Below are 15617 nucleotides of genomic sequence, written 5' to 3' on the forward strand. Positions count from 1 at the left end.
TTCACAGTGAGCACTTTAGATATGTGTTAGATGTGACACTTTTTTCTAATCCTGTTAATATGGAATGCATAATGAATCAAAACGACTTCAGTAACTAAATTACAATTTACAATTTTGAATATTTATTATTTTATTTTTCATGTGGATTTCCAGGTTAAAAAGCAACTGCCAAATTATAATGTGTTTATAGTGCCTCATTACATATGGTAACACTTAGACAATAGTATTTTTTTTAGGTTTTTACTTTAATTAAACTTTGAAGACTTTAAGAAGAACTGTACTTTACAGTAAGTAATTTTCATTTTGTAATTTACTAGGATACAGTAGCAATTATTAGACTACAGTAATGGCTTAGACAGGTTTAACATACTGGTTCTCTAGTGAGCATCCACATCAGAGTAAAATACTGAATGATTCACTACAAAATATGAAAACTATTGTATCGGGAGGTTAATGATTAATAATGATTTATAGGATGAGACAGGATTAGGCATATTCACCATCTGTTCTTGGTTTATTACATTGATTTATCATTCAGCACTTTGGCAGGGACTGCCATTATGTTCCCTCACAATGAGTACTTCTACTTTTAATAATGATTTATAATAATAATAATAATTTATAGGAACGTATAGTTCCCAAAATTTGACTTGCAAAACAAGAGTTAATAGAATATGATGCGCATCACTAGAATACCATAATACTAGAATCACACACAGCACCACCTGAACCGTGTTTATACATTTAAATGGACGCCTAACACACTGGCAGGACTTTTCACTGTTACTGGTTTGACAGCAAAACAGCTGTCGCCAAGATTTTACTTGCAAAGTTGGTAAAACAATAGCTTACACCACGTAGTGAGAATAGAGAATTAGTATGTAACATGAGGAGTTTGATTTTTATATCTAACTTGATTGAGTGGTATTTTTTTCCAACTAGTAAAAGATCTTCATACTTTGTTGCAAAGCCGTAAACACGACAATAATGTAAACACAGACTGTTTGGGAAAAGATGACAAATTATCTCCGCCCAGTAAAAATGCCAACATGGAAAAATACCACCAGGAATTAATAAAAGAAACAATAGTAGAAAAAAAACATGCATGCGCTTTTGTAGAAGTCCTTACCCTGAAATAAGTGACAGTAAACTGTCCTTTAAGCCATAAAAGTCTCCGATAAGTAAATATGCTACTCCCCCCCCCCTCTTTTCTTTGTAAGTCTACAGAAACAGTGCGCTAATCCGTATCACCGCGCGTCTTATCGGGCAGTGAGGTGTGCTTTTACTTCGGTGATTACACATCCTCGTCTGTGTCTGCAGGCGGGCTGTTACACAGTACTGTTGACGATACGTGTCGTCAGCTGAGCGGGGAGGACAGCCTGCTGCGGTACAGGCTGTTCCCGGCCTGGCTGTCTCGGCACGGAACGGGTTACAGGTCAGGGTGTCTATTGGAACACAGTGTTCTCATCAGCAGCGGCAGCGGTACAGCTACAGTACAGCCGGAACATTGTGTTACTTTGTGGCTGCTTTCCAAGACCTGCCCTTAATTTTACTCTAAACGTCCTCCCACAACTCTACTCGTTTCGACCCCCCCTCTCTCTCTTTCTCTCTCTCTTTTCTTTCTCTGTGTGCTTCTCTGCCTCACTACCTCCCCGGTGTCATTTTGAAGTCTGAGCTCCATGTGGCTACTACTACACCGGCAGGTTTATCGTCACCGGCAAAGACGGAGATTAAAAAAAAGAGAGCGGGAAGGAGGGATAGCTAGACTGAAAGAGCGCTGCTTAATAACCACATGGGCAGAACATTTAGTACCATGGATATGAGATGAGAAGGGCGGGCTTGAATTAGGTGAAAGAGACGCGCTTTTCCAATTTACCGACCGACTCGCTGAAGAAATTATTATTATCGGATCACAAGAACATGTAAGTGATTTAATTTACTCCTCTTTATTCTGCTGCTGACGGACTTAATTAAGGAGCTAATTAAGGCATATTCATGCCTGGCTGAGTTAAACTGACACTTGTGATACATCGTGAAGGTTTAGCCTTCATTGTATTTAAAGTCTGCTTTTTAAAAGCACGCACACACACACACACACACACACACACACAAAATAAAGGCTGATAAGGCACTGTGCGCGCGCGCGTGTTTGTGGGGGGTGGTGGGGGTTAATAGGTGAAAGTGTGTGTGTGTGTGTGTGTAAATGTGGCACTTAGCTGTGGGTCCCTGTGGAAGGGAAGGATGAGGATAACAGTTTATATCTAGACTACGTGGAAGCCTAGGTGTACCTACATAAATTACAGGTTGTGTAACTGTTTCTGAGAATTACACCAGCAACTCTGGCGCTCGAGCATTTATTTTGGAGCACTTAAACATTACAGGATATGATGGTGGCCCCTTGAATAACTTCAAATACACGGGCGTCCCCGCACGGGTAGTTTGATTTGAGGCTCAAGCAGAGGTGGCCTTGTAAAACAGAGGCTGAGGCGACATCCCAGAGATGAATCAAACTGCCTCAAGGTAGATACGGAATATAGATAAACTGGTTGTTGTTGTTTTTTAAAAGCACTGAAATTTACGATATATTATTTTATAAAAAAGGGGGGTTCTCTGTTACCTTTTAACAAAAAAAAATCTATTTTTAAGGTTTGCAGTGTCAAATTTCACGTCAAATCTATTTTTGCCAGCATTTTCAAAGAGTCAACTCCTGTCGCTTTTTAAACTCTGCAAAGGGTTGTTGGGTGAAAGGGAAAAATCCCGTATGTCAAACAGTGCTTTGGTTCAGGATGTCTGTTTGCCATGCACATTGTGTACTCACACGTTCACATATTAATCAGCAGACTACGGATATGAGGCAGAACGTACAGATAGGCTGAAGTGTGTGTGTCTTTGTCTTAATGTGCTCTGTTCCTGTATTCCTCTGCAAAGTAGCTGTACATGTAGTCTACATGCCATCATCTCTGTGCTGTCACTGCTTGTGCACTGTTCCTCTTTACATTGTTAGATATAGTTGGATATTTATCATAAAGAAAAAGCAAAAGCTAAAAGGGTCAAATTGATAGAACACACAACTTTTACTTGAAATGATGCTAATATATGTCTGCATTCACCTACTTGTTTTACCCTATTTAAATCATATGTTAATCTAATTGTAAATATAGGTTCTGTTTGACTTGTTTAAATCACCTTGTTTTGGTTTAAAAATTGAAACTGGGCTGTACGTGAGGGGGTCTCAGATTGGTGAACACCGACAGGCTTTGCCAGCGGGGGAACTGTGAATAGAAGGAACATTGTGTACAGACACACAAATGCACACACACATGCACGAGATACATCTAAAACCAAATCCATCAGATATCAAAGACACAAGACAAGATGCTGCTAATGAGGGATGGACAGTTTGTGCTCAGTGCACAAACACTTTGAGGGGAGACACAAGGCTGAAGAACCAGAACAAACAGTGCAAATGTCAGTAAAACAGATCTTTATGGTTTCATCTTGTGGTTTGAGGCACTCAGGTTGCGCCATAGTTTACGTTTCCTAAGATCTCATTTAGTATGAGGTCAATTTCTTTATCGGTATTCATTACACTGGACATGTTGCTTATTGCTGAGACTCAGACCAAGTGCTGTTGCTTAATGTTAGTTTTTGCAGGCTCTTTGTCGCCACAGCAGAACATAACGTAAGACAGGGCGACTGATGGAAAAATCGAGAAAACTGATGCAGGGTAGGCGAGCTGCTGCTCCTCTCCAGTAAAACAACATGCCACCCGAAGAATGGTTATTGCCTCAAATAAAGTCTGTGGAAATTTTAGAACTGTCGTCTGATCAGCAGCTGTGTCCTTGTCACTGCATCCCTCACGTTACTCTGAATGGACACTTGCACTTTTTATTTTGACTATTTGAAACAGTCTGTCCTGACAGCCCTACCTAAACTTGAGCTAGAAACGTGGTGCGATGTGAGAAGATTTCTGCTTGTGACATCACTGAGATAATCTTGTATCTTCAACATCTCTGCTTAAAAAACAGGCGATACAAAGGTTGCCTTCACATAAAATCCCCTTTCTCACGGCTTCCCAGCATACAGTCAGCAATCTAATCATCAAAAACCAAAGCAGTTGAAGTCAAATATTTTCTTTATTTGCTCATTCTAAAACAAATATGTTTACATTTGCTTGTCAGTGGGAAAAATATAAATTTCAAGTATATTGCGCAATACGTTATTGTGCTGCTCAAAGATTCGCTGCACTGTAGAAGGCTTATTTAAAAATAAATAAATAAAGGAAAGACCTTAATTATGTTCAGATGAAGTATAACTCTATGAGTCCAAACTGGCTTGATACCAAGAGGCCATTTTAGCTCGAAATGGTATACTTCTACATATAAAAACATTTTAAAGGAAGCGTTTTACAAAGGAGATGCAGCACTGTGGTGCAGCCTCGGCAAAGAAGACCACCGTAACGACCCTTCTCCCCCCACATACCCTCATAAAAATCCGTTTGCCACTGCATTAATTGGTTTACTTGACCACCCATTAAACAATAAATAACACCATAGACAAAAAAACATGTCTTAGTGTTTAAATGACAAAGGATTGCAATAAATACATAAATTATTCAACAATACTCTGTTAGAGATTCTCTCACATTAAAAAATACAGCTGTTGTTCTTTGCATGTGGGGCTTCTGTAATCTAACTACGGAGCCCCAGTGAGGCGACGGTTCTATACTATACTCTACACTTCTCATTCTTTGACCCTACCTAAGTAGCTTTGAATGATTTACAATTCCTTATTTATGTCCTTATGGTGGGGCCATTGGCGCATCTCCAATGTTCAACCGCTGTGATGACCGTATAAGAGATGTCATACTAAGCCTGAGCTTTTGGTGTTTTACAGGCATTACTTGCACATATGCTCATCTCATTTTTTTTGAATCTTTAATAGCCATTTGTATGAGAGAAACTAAGGAAAAGCTTAATAGGTCTCCTTTAAGAGAGTTTTATAGTTATCACTGCAAAATGTGCCAATAGGAGAGCCTAATTAGAAGCTTCTCTTTTTGTTAGGAGACCAAAGGGTGTTTGCTTAGTTTGCCTCTCTGGACAGTGTGTTTCTGAGTGTGGTAAAGCCCCCAAAACCTGCTAGCCTTAGTAACATCCCTAGCACAATGATATGTGAGAAAGTGTTAATGTGTCAACAGCTGCATATGATAACAATCACCAAACGGTGTTTGCCAACATGCTTAACATAACTATGTGGCCTTTTTTCAAACAATGTCAACATTATTGTGCCAGAGGAGATGGTAGTTTTGTGTATGGGGGAAGCAGCATGCAGACAGTGATTGCTGCTTTGATGAGAGAAGCAACATGTCCAACATGTCATTACAGTTTTTATGGGTCTGGCAAAGCTGCTATTGAAATTATTGCCAGCAAGCCTTTCATCAGGCTGAATATTAAGTGTTTTTGATATAGAAAGCTTTTTTTTAACAGCAAGTTTATTATTTGTAATTTGCCATCTTTATACTCTTGAATTTAGCCAGTTTACGTATTTGGCTGCTTGTGTTTCCACATTTTGTTAAAACTATTTTTGTCCAAATCTAAAGTACTTTGGTGTGAAGAAACCGAAGCTTTGTATCGTCTCTGGTTTAAAACATTTCCAATAATCTTTGAACTCTAATATTTTCGGTTAGGTGTCAGTGCTTGTACTGTCAGCAGCATAACAGAAATTCACATGACACCTAGTTGTGTGAAATTTTTAATCTGACATCGATGCCGCTCTTGATTCACAAGAGACAATGTTTGAGCTGTATCACATTACCAGAGAAAGCCAGACAGTGTGGGGCCTCATGTTGTGATATTTTATTAGTGTATCACCTCAGATCCTTGACTGAATTCAACACTTTTAACTGTGTCATCATAAACACTGGGAAGATCATGTGGCTGTTTAGGATGCTGCAGGTTTAGCGTTGCGGTGTGTGTTTCCCCTGTGCATGTGAGGCTTTTAGATGGAAGGCTCTGCTACGTTAAAAAGGCTTTTTAAAAAATAAACAGTAAAACTATGCGAATGAGGTTCTGAAGAATTCATTTTGGTGTCCAATAAAAATCCAGATGTGTTTATATATTTTTCCAAGCACACACAAAGGTCATTAAGTAATGGTCTTGGAGATACACACTTTGCGAGTACTCCGTGTACTCTGTAAGTACAGAGTGTGCTACAAAATAAAATGAGTGAAGTGAGCAACTTGCTGTTTGCTTTCACTTAGATTCACAGTTATGTGATTACTTTATCTGTTGGGGGGGGAATCAGAAAAGGTGCCATAGCCTGCAAATGTGTTTCTCTTAAAGCTGGGATCAATGATGATGTGGATGCTGCTAACAATAACTGTAAATGTATTTCTTGTACAAGATACTGATTTAGAGCATGTGTCCCTAAAATAGCTTCAAGTTATATAAGGTGAAGTAACAGTAATATTCGGTGGGTGGATTATGGTGATCACATTGATATTTTTATCCCATATCCTGATTTTTCTAGCCCTGCTCCGCAAATTTGATCTATATTATACATAATTTTCCTGTTTAAACATGAGATGCAAGGAAATTTAATGACCAAGCAGTCAGTCAGATAGCTAACATCTACGCTTGTGTGTTTGTATCGTTGGCAGTGTTATACTATCGGTTTTCCACGCGCAGAAATGACAACTGATCAGGATTTGCCAATGGATCACCAGTCAGCCACAGCCCTATTTGCTGCAAAGGGCATTGATGTAACAACCAATAAAGACCAAGGAGTTATCAAGGTATTTACAATACTGTCATCATGTGACTGTTGACATTCATTCACAAGTAGGACTCATTTTTCCACCATATGGAACATCATGTTTTTTTTTTATCTGTTCCCTTTTAGATCTAGGAGTTATCTTTTTTATTTTCTTTGTTAAATGGTAGAAGCTTTTATTGTTAAAGGAGACACTTGTCTTTCTTTCTGCAGGTTATAAAGCGTGCAGGGGTAGATGGAGACAGGCCCATGATTGGGGACAAAGTAATGGTTCACTACACTGGGAAACTGGTCACTGGGAAGAAATTTGACTGTAGTCGAGAGCGCAAAGAGCCCTTTTGTTTCCATGTGGGCAAAGGTAGGTGACTGGCATGACTGTCTCTAACTGTTGATAAATTAAAGGTAAATGCAGTATTGTATTATATTTTGCTACCAAGGAGCCAGTCTTTGTAATTCTGTACCTTTAAGTAGTTTCAACCAATAGTTCTCCAGAATTTTGGAAGGTCTTTCAAAGATGTTCATGATGTATATTTCCTTCACTTATTTTCAGTCCAGTCCTTTAATTTACATAAAAAATTCAACTACTATGCCAGTTTGAGAGGCATAGTAGTTTTGCGACAACACACTACTGAAAACTTGCAACCCAATATCACAGCAATATGTATAATTCATATGTCGGTCCACCGTATCCATTTCACACTTTACTTTTTCAAAGCGTGACATGGACGTGCATACAGAAGTCGCAGTACCAGCAGGGGGAGATAATATACTTAAAGGCAAGAACTAGCTAGTGAGTAAGGAAGGTATGAACTGTATTCCAGGGCTCTTAATTGCCACTAATGATTAAGGTAGGCAGGCAATACGTATTTACATGTAAATGTGTTAGCAATGTCTGTTTAAACACTTTCCTGTGATTAATTTCAAGTTGGACTGAAATAAAATATCTTCTGACGATGCATGTCAGATCCTTGTATTAACTCCCACATTTGCTTAATTTAATCAGATTAGTTTACCTAAGCAGTATATATGGAAAGATGCAAGGCTCTCCATTTCAAGCGAAAACAAATCAGCCTGTCAGAACTTTGATTTTTTTACGCATTAAAAAAAAAGACATATAATTTCAATAAGTAAGCTTTAGAGATGCTGGCTGATTTGTTGAACTCTTTCAGTCTTTAAGCTAAGCTGGATATTTTATATTTACAAATATCAACATTTTCATGTAATCCTCAGCAAAATGATCGGTTTGAAATGTGTGCAGGAAAAATTGTTGCTTTAAATTTATATATCTGAATGATGTAATATAACCTTTGAACTTATCGAACGAGCCAACAAAGTCTTGTTTAATTGTTTAAATATTTTTGATCTACTCACAGGACAAGTCCTCAGGGCTTGGGACATTGCTGTGTTGTCCATGCAGAGAGGAGAGGTGTGCACACTGCTGTGCAAACCCGAGTATGCTTATGGAGCTGCTGGAAATCCTGACAAAATTCCTCCCAGCTCTTCAGTAGTATTTGAGGTAGGCATGTCACATTAGCACTGTCATTTGTGTGACGCATTAATCCAGCATTGCACTGAGGGCCTTAATTTAGGAGCATGTCTCTGCAGATGGAACTCGCTGGTCACAAAATTAACTTGTCTATTTTAATCCCCCTCAGTCATACAGCCAGCATAGTTTCATATACCACCTTTACAAGTGTGTTTGGGGCTCAGTGACACTACAGTTCAGATCTTCTCTTTCCTGAATAATCAGTGTTAAGTATAATTTAGTTTTCTGATCTGCTTTTCATGTTGGCCCCATTAAATGCAATATATTCATGAAAAAGGATTGTTTTACTCTCCCAGTTGGTGATTCAACTCAGTTCAGCTTTCACTTTGTAGGCTCATCAAATGTTGCTCAAGCAGACATAATCAGCTAATAAATTTATCAATATATGTTTTTTATTTATAGTCTTAAAAGAGAGTATAAAGGATTATAAAAAAACATTACCAAGTTTTGCTCTCATTGAAAAAAATAAACATACACTGAAAAAGTATGAACTACTTCAGTATTTAGCACATATGAGAGAGCTGGATATGCACTGCGTAGAATGCTCCACATTCGGTGGTTTTCTGGTTGTTCATATTGTTTCACGTACTCAAATTGTGTGCACATGTCTGGTTTTCATGTGCACAGGTTTTGAGACTACTGGGACATCATACTTAACCCCAAACCTGACAGAACTTTGAAGTTTGCATTCCAGCCAAACACCAAGAGAGTCTTGGGTTTGCAGATGTAGTTAGTTATCCTTAAAATGCTTGAGCATTTATAATTTTTTAAACATATATACAGAAAAAGTTAAATTTAATATTCTTTCCCAACTTTAAACCGATCTACAGTGAAATAAAACAGATAAAACTGATGTTTTCATACGTGAGACTTGGTTTTCTTAGCTAGCTGGCTAGTTATGACATAGAAGGCATAGAAACAGTATGTGTCTGGTTACACAGTGTACTTGCTTCATTTCTTATTATTTCATTACCATAAGTCATTAATTTTTTTATTTTCAGTGATAACTCCTACTTGTTTTTAGTTATGTATTAATTCACCTCCCACACCTACTGAAAGTTCTGCAGAGCTGTAATTTTGTATTTTGCGTTGTCCCACCATTTGTATAGTGATGGCATTTCTATGTTCACACAGTTGGAGCTAATTAAGTTTGAAGGCGAGGTACTTACAGGCGATGGTGGAATTGTGAGAAGAATAAAGGTCAAAGGGGAAGGTTACACTAATCCCAACGATGGATCAATTGTGAACGGTAACGACATGATTTGTTTGTTCATCAATAATTGGCATTGTGCCAGGTTGATAAACGATCTGTATAGTAATTGACAACATCATAGATTAAATTGTGCCCTGTGTCTCACAGTGCACCTGGAGGGAAGGTGTGGTGACCGACTGTTTGACTGCAGGGACGTCAGCTTTATTGTTGGTCAGGCTGAAGATAAAAGCATTCCTCTGGGAGTGGACCGAGCCATGGACAAGATGCAGAAAGGAGAGTGCTGTTTACTTTACTTAAAACCAAAGTAAGTTCCTAACAAATGTAAAAATGTCATGTCACTTTGTTAATGAAATACAATCAGTAATTAGTTATGTGCGCTTTGTTTATTATTATCTCATGAAATTTTTATTTAAGGTGTCTTAACTGTAGGACTGTAGGTTCCTGTAAGATGATGATAACTTTAATTTAATTATTTTATATCTCATTTTTATTTCATAAATATCAAAGCTATTAAAGCTTTTTTTTCATGTAATTTTATTGTATTTTTCAATATTTCTCAATAATTAAAAAAAAAACAATATTAGTGATAAACATTAAATATAATGAAGTCACTTATCAGCTAACAAAGGAAGAAACCTTAAAGGAAATATTTTCTCAATATCTGGTTCAGAGCTCTCTATTTTTGCAGATGTAAACAGACTTTTCACTGATATAATAAAATCTTTCTTTTACACTATTAAGGTTACAATTACATACAACATTTGCATTTTTTTGGTTTATTTAAACCTTTCCATTAAGTACTACACACCATTTTTTCGAGTATATATATGTCAGTGCATATCATACATATAAGTGTGTATGTTCTGTATGTTCTGCAATTGATTTATATTTATTCGAAACACTCAAAATATATGCCCTGTATCCATATTCAACTTCACTGAAAGCAGTTGTCCAATGATATCATTCAGAAATTCAGATCTAAAAAAAGTTAAATAAAATTCCTTTGATGTCATTTCAAAGGGTTTGTGTGTTTATTAGAAATGTTTGATGGTTATAGCATGTGGGGAATTTTCAGCAGCAGTTTCAAATCATGTCACAAATTGGAGCTTGAATGTCAAGTGGTTCGGGTCAACTGTTGACACAGATGTTGGTATGCAGAAATGGCATGCTTCAAAATAGTAATTATTGGTTAGTATAATCAGGTGGTCATTTATATGCTTACAGGTATGGTTTTGGAAGCGAAGGCAAACCAGAATACAAAATAGGACCAGACAAAGACATCGTATATGAGATTACTCTTAAAGACTTCCAAAGGGTGAGCACTAGTTTCTACATAATAAGATGAGATGAGACTGGAATAAATGTTGTTTGACAAATGTGTTTAAGTAAATGGAATAAATGTGTTTAAGTTTAGTTGGAGGCAAACTTGATCTCATAGATTTTATAGACATATTTTCAGTTCACTAACTCCAATTAAAAAAAGTCATTATGCTCTTTCTGTGTTTTCACAAGGCTAAAGATTCCTGGGAAATGGACTTGAAAGAAAAGCTAGATCTGTCTGCTGAAGTAAAAAGTAAAGGGAATCAGTATTTTAAGGTACAGCTCCTGGTGCTCACTCAAGCCAGTAAATGATTTATTTATTTATTTTTAGATCTTAGATTTATAAAGATATATTCTGTTCCTTCATCAGGCAGGGCGGTATTACCAGGCAGTCATCCAGTACCAGCGCATCATTTCTTGGCTAGAGATAGAGTATGGTACCGGAGATGTGCAACAGAAGAAGATACAAGATTATATTCTGACTTCCCACCTTAACTTGGCCTTGTGTTTCCTGCGATTAAAAGAGTTCACACAAGCAGTGGACAACTGCAACAAGGTGAGCTGATGTCTGCCCATCTCCTGTACGTGTAGCTGATGAATGTTTAACTACTACTATACTATTACTGTACTGTTCATTTATTTTGTGTCCGTTAAAGGTCATTGAGCTTGATGAAAACAATGAGAAGGCTTTGTATCGTCGTGGGGAAGCCCGGCTCCGCCGCAATGAGTTCAGCCTGGCCTTGGCAGACTTTCAGCAAGTACTGCAAGTCAACTCAGCAAATCGAGCAGCTCGTGCTCAGATTTCCATTTGTCAAAGCAAGATTAAGGAACATCACGAAAAAGACAAAAAGACCTATGCTAACATGTTCCAGAAATTTGCAGAACGGGACGCCAAGGTCTGTAGACAAATTTAGAAAGTCAGCATGACTTGTTTTTGTGTTTTTCTCTTTTCCTTTCCTTTCTTTTTTCTTTTCTTTTCTGACATGTTTATGATCCTTTCAAGTAAATGTACTTGAAAATACTTAAAAAAAATAAGTAATAATAATTAATAATAATAATGTAATTAATCTAACAAATATTCATATAGCCCCATTTAAAACACTTTTTTTCTGATGCTTTCCTGGCACCGATAGCAACTAAACTTCAGAACTGTTAGAAAGTGGGGAAGACAATTTTGCATTTTTCATCTTTTAAGGACAACCACATTCTGTCACACCTGTCAAAACGTTTGCATTTACAACTAGTTTTCAGCCATTTCGTATTTCATGATGTGAGATACTCGTGCACTCTGAAGACATCCACCACTATGTGCTAGAATAATGTCAGAATGATTTGGTGTTTACTACACGAGCCATAGATTTAAAAGTTTTACATTGGAAGAATGTTTTAAAAAATGTTTATGTTTATTTATTTGTAAAATTGTCTGGCTGGATTGTTCATGTACTTCTTCAATGTTATACTGACCTCTAGTGGTTAGGTTGATTCTTTCACCCATTGATCTCTGTTAAAGTAAGGTAAAATGCCATGTGCAAAAAAGCAAGATTACATAACAATATTAACTGCATGTATCTAAATGATGATGTCAGTTTATGCCATTGGACGACACGGCCAAACTCACTGGCTGTGTAGAGTCCATGATTTGATTTTTCTTTTCACAATATTTCTATCAGTTTTCCTTTATAGGAAATTATCTTAATGTATATTTTTCAGTCATTTGCAATTCAACTGAAGCCCTGTATCTTCTGAACAGACTGGGAAGACAAAGAGAAGGCGGGATGACAGTGCGAGGACCAGCTTCAATGGTGAAGTGAGCATTAAACAACGCCGGAGGAGTCAGGAATGCCCGTCGTAATGGGGACATTTGAAAGGGATAAGAGAAAGCCTCTTTTTGCTTTCCAAGTCCAGGGAGCAGAGGCAAGAATGAAGATGAAAAAAAAAGCCTCCAAACCAAACCCTTTTTTTTATCCCAAAATCCAGCGTGACCATTCCTGCATATAAAGCAGACTGTAAGCAGGGACATTTGCAAGCCAAACAGCCTTTCCCCTGTCACAAGGACTATTGAACTGCTGGAGCGTACCTTCCAGTGGAGACAGAAACATTGAGTTAAGACTGGCAAACACTTTTAGCCCTCACCTTTTATCCTGAAAGAATATATTTTTATTTTCCTCAAAATGCAAGAAACACAATTACTTTGTCCTTAGGCTACTGTGTTGAAGTGCCTCCACAGTGTTTCTGATTGTAAAACCACGTTCATGATCTGTATTTGTTTTTAAGCCTGTTTGGAGCAGCTGCATGCATCACAAGGTGTTTTTGATTCAGACTTGAACTTTGCTAATTTTATATGTGCAATATGTACCTTTGGTGTAACAAGTCCTGTTAGTATGGTGAGTTAAAAAAACAAACAAAAACAATAAATTCAGTATTTTTGCTTTGGCCAAAACTTAATACTGTCATAAATAAAATAAGCCGAAGAAAATCCTAGTTGCTTTTCTGAGATGTAAAATTTACTGTATTTGGTTATTGCGTGTAACTTCTGCTTTCTGTGAAGCCAAATTAGTTTTGGTGTTTATCAACACCTGCAAGACTTTGGCATGGAGTGCCTATTTTTACATATAAAATTCAAATTCAGCTTTTGTGTTTCGGGCAAGAATTATTTATTTTCCTAAGATGTGTCTGAAAGTGGTCATGCACTAAAATAATTTATTCCTGTTTTGAGGTATTCTTAAAGACATGAGTCAATAACGCACACTTTATTTTGTAAAAAGACACTTTGGTATTGTAATTGATCAAGTAAAAAAAAGATGACAGGGAGAACTTCACAATTTAAGTCTGTTTAACTGATGGCAGCTGTAAAAACATTAAAGGCGAAATAATCAAACTGTATATAAAATTGAATATTTCTCCTACTGAGCTTGAGTTGAATTTAGTGAATAAGGAGTCAGTCTTTCTTCTTCTGGTGCATTCATCACATTTTCTGACCTGTTTACTCTTATCAGGCTAAAGGCATAACTTTTAGAGCACATAAAATCATAATTTAGAAGGTAAATACATGAAGCATTCATTTTGCAGTCTTTTTCACCATATAGAAACGTATTTTTTAGAATGTGATCAGCTATGTTGGTGCAGTCTGGAAACAGGTTTTTCTTTATCTCGACAGTGTGAATGTGTATCAGACAACTGTCCACTTTGGTAACTGTAAAACCAACACTGTTTTCTTTTCATAAAATATCTGGACAGAGTCTGGACAATAATATTGAAATGTTTTATAAACATTGGCTGGTTCAGAATGAAAACCTTAGCTGTCTTAAATATGTTGTGTAAAACAATTACCTGTATGTGTGTGTGTGTGTATGTGTGTGTGTGTGCTAGTCTATATTATTGTTGTGTGGTTTGTAAGAAGATTGTTGCTAAATGTTTTTAACTACTGCTGGCTCTAAACATTTAAACAGTTTGTGCAGTGTTGAATAGTAGTACTTTTTTCTAGCTTTTATAAATTGTACATCGTAATGTACGTACTATTTAACCACACTTTCAGCTACATCTGAAAGATCTGTAGAAGTTAGAAGTGCTGGAGAAATTTTGGCCTACAAGTGAAAAAACAGTGGCTTGGCTAATGTGAGATTAGAGATATGACATAAAATATGTTCATATGTATTTGGAAGATCGTTGGCATGTAGACATAAGATATATTTTCACACAAAACCCCCGCAAAATGCATATGGTACCTTTGTTCATGTGTTCTTCATATATATATATATTTTTTTTTACACTCTAAAACCAAACAAATAAATAAATAAATTAATCTGTTGTATTCAAATAGACAGATCATCTTCTAGGCCACTATTTTATAATCTAATTATATTTTTAAAGTGTTGAGACACTATTAATCAGATTAATCAAATACACAGTTGTGTCTACATTAGGCACACCTCCAAATATGGGGTTACACCCACTTTTGCCTCCAGAACGGCCTTAGTTCTTCATGGCATAGATTCAACATGATGCATGTATTTTTATATTTGAAATTCAGAACAAGTTTTTGAAAAAGATCTATCTAGCCATCCATTTTCTTAAGCTTATATCATTGTGTGTCACAGGGGGGCCCTCTGAATGAGGGTCACCAGTTTATTACATGGCTTGAAAAAAAGTCTCAGCAACATTAATTACACACCTGGCTTTTAACACGTTTCATCATCTACCTGTTGAATTCGGGTCCAGTTTTCACACAGTCTGAGCTCTGTACAGATAAAAAAAAAAAGGAAAAAGCTGTTTTATATTCAATAATGGTGTCCAGGCACTAAAGTAGGACAGTAATCCTTTGTGTTAGAAGCTTCTGTAGATTTGTTTTTCTGTGTGGCTGTGGCCAGCTAACCTGTGTTAGTTCTGAAGGTTACCACTCTTTCAGCCAACTGCAGTCTACAGTATATAGGCAGATAATATGTGAGCCATTAGAACTGCTAACCAACCCCTAGGTGGTACTGGTAAGACCAGTATAAAGGATAAATTTGGCTTTAGCGTTACTAAAGAGTGTTAAATTCAAACTGATGACTCCTCCTAAAGCTCTTCTACTGTAGAAGCAAGTCCTGTAGCTCAGCAGCTGTGCTATAATCTACTGTATACGGGTACTTTCTGGGGCAGTTGTCTAAAGGAAATTTCATTCCAGTGGTACTGTATCATAAAAACTGTGCATACAAAATATCTAGCCAATTCAGATACAAATACAGTGATACATTTCTAACACTATCCTTAGTGATTCAAAATTTTCCC

General features: G+C 36.9%; 1 protein-coding gene across 2 annotated transcripts; it reads left to right on the plus strand.

The window, feature by feature from the left end:
• The first annotated feature begins 1605 nt into the window (after positions 1 to 1605).
• fkbp5 (FKBP prolyl isomerase 5) lies at positions 1606 to 14315 on the plus strand. Of its 2 annotated transcripts, XM_005927515.3 has the most exons (11): positions 1606 to 1922; positions 6659 to 6793; positions 6985 to 7129; positions 8145 to 8287; positions 9452 to 9566; positions 9678 to 9834; positions 10755 to 10845; positions 11043 to 11126; positions 11221 to 11406; positions 11507 to 11746; positions 12601 to 14138. In XM_005927515.3, the coding sequence occupies exons 2-11, from the start codon at positions 6689 to 6691 to the stop codon at positions 12700 to 12702; spliced, it is 1368 nt and encodes a 455-aa protein (XP_005927577.1). In that variant the 5' UTR covers positions 1606 to 1922; positions 6659 to 6688; the 3' UTR covers positions 12703 to 14138. The 2 variants fall into 2 exon arrangements, with proteins under 2 accessions (XP_005927577.1, XP_042078960.1); XM_042223026.1 differs by lacking the exon at positions 1606 to 1922 and having other exon boundaries at positions 12601 to 14315.
• The last annotated feature ends 1302 nt before the right edge of the window (positions 14316 to 15617 follow it).

The sequence above is a fragment of the Haplochromis burtoni genome, unplaced genomic scaffold (genome assembly GCF_018398535.1).
Source record: "Haplochromis burtoni strain Fernald_Lab_line unplaced genomic scaffold, NCSU_Asbu1 Contig_100, whole genome shotgun sequence".
In the NCBI taxonomy this organism is placed as follows: domain Eukaryota; kingdom Metazoa; phylum Chordata; class Actinopteri; order Cichliformes; family Cichlidae; genus Haplochromis; species Haplochromis burtoni.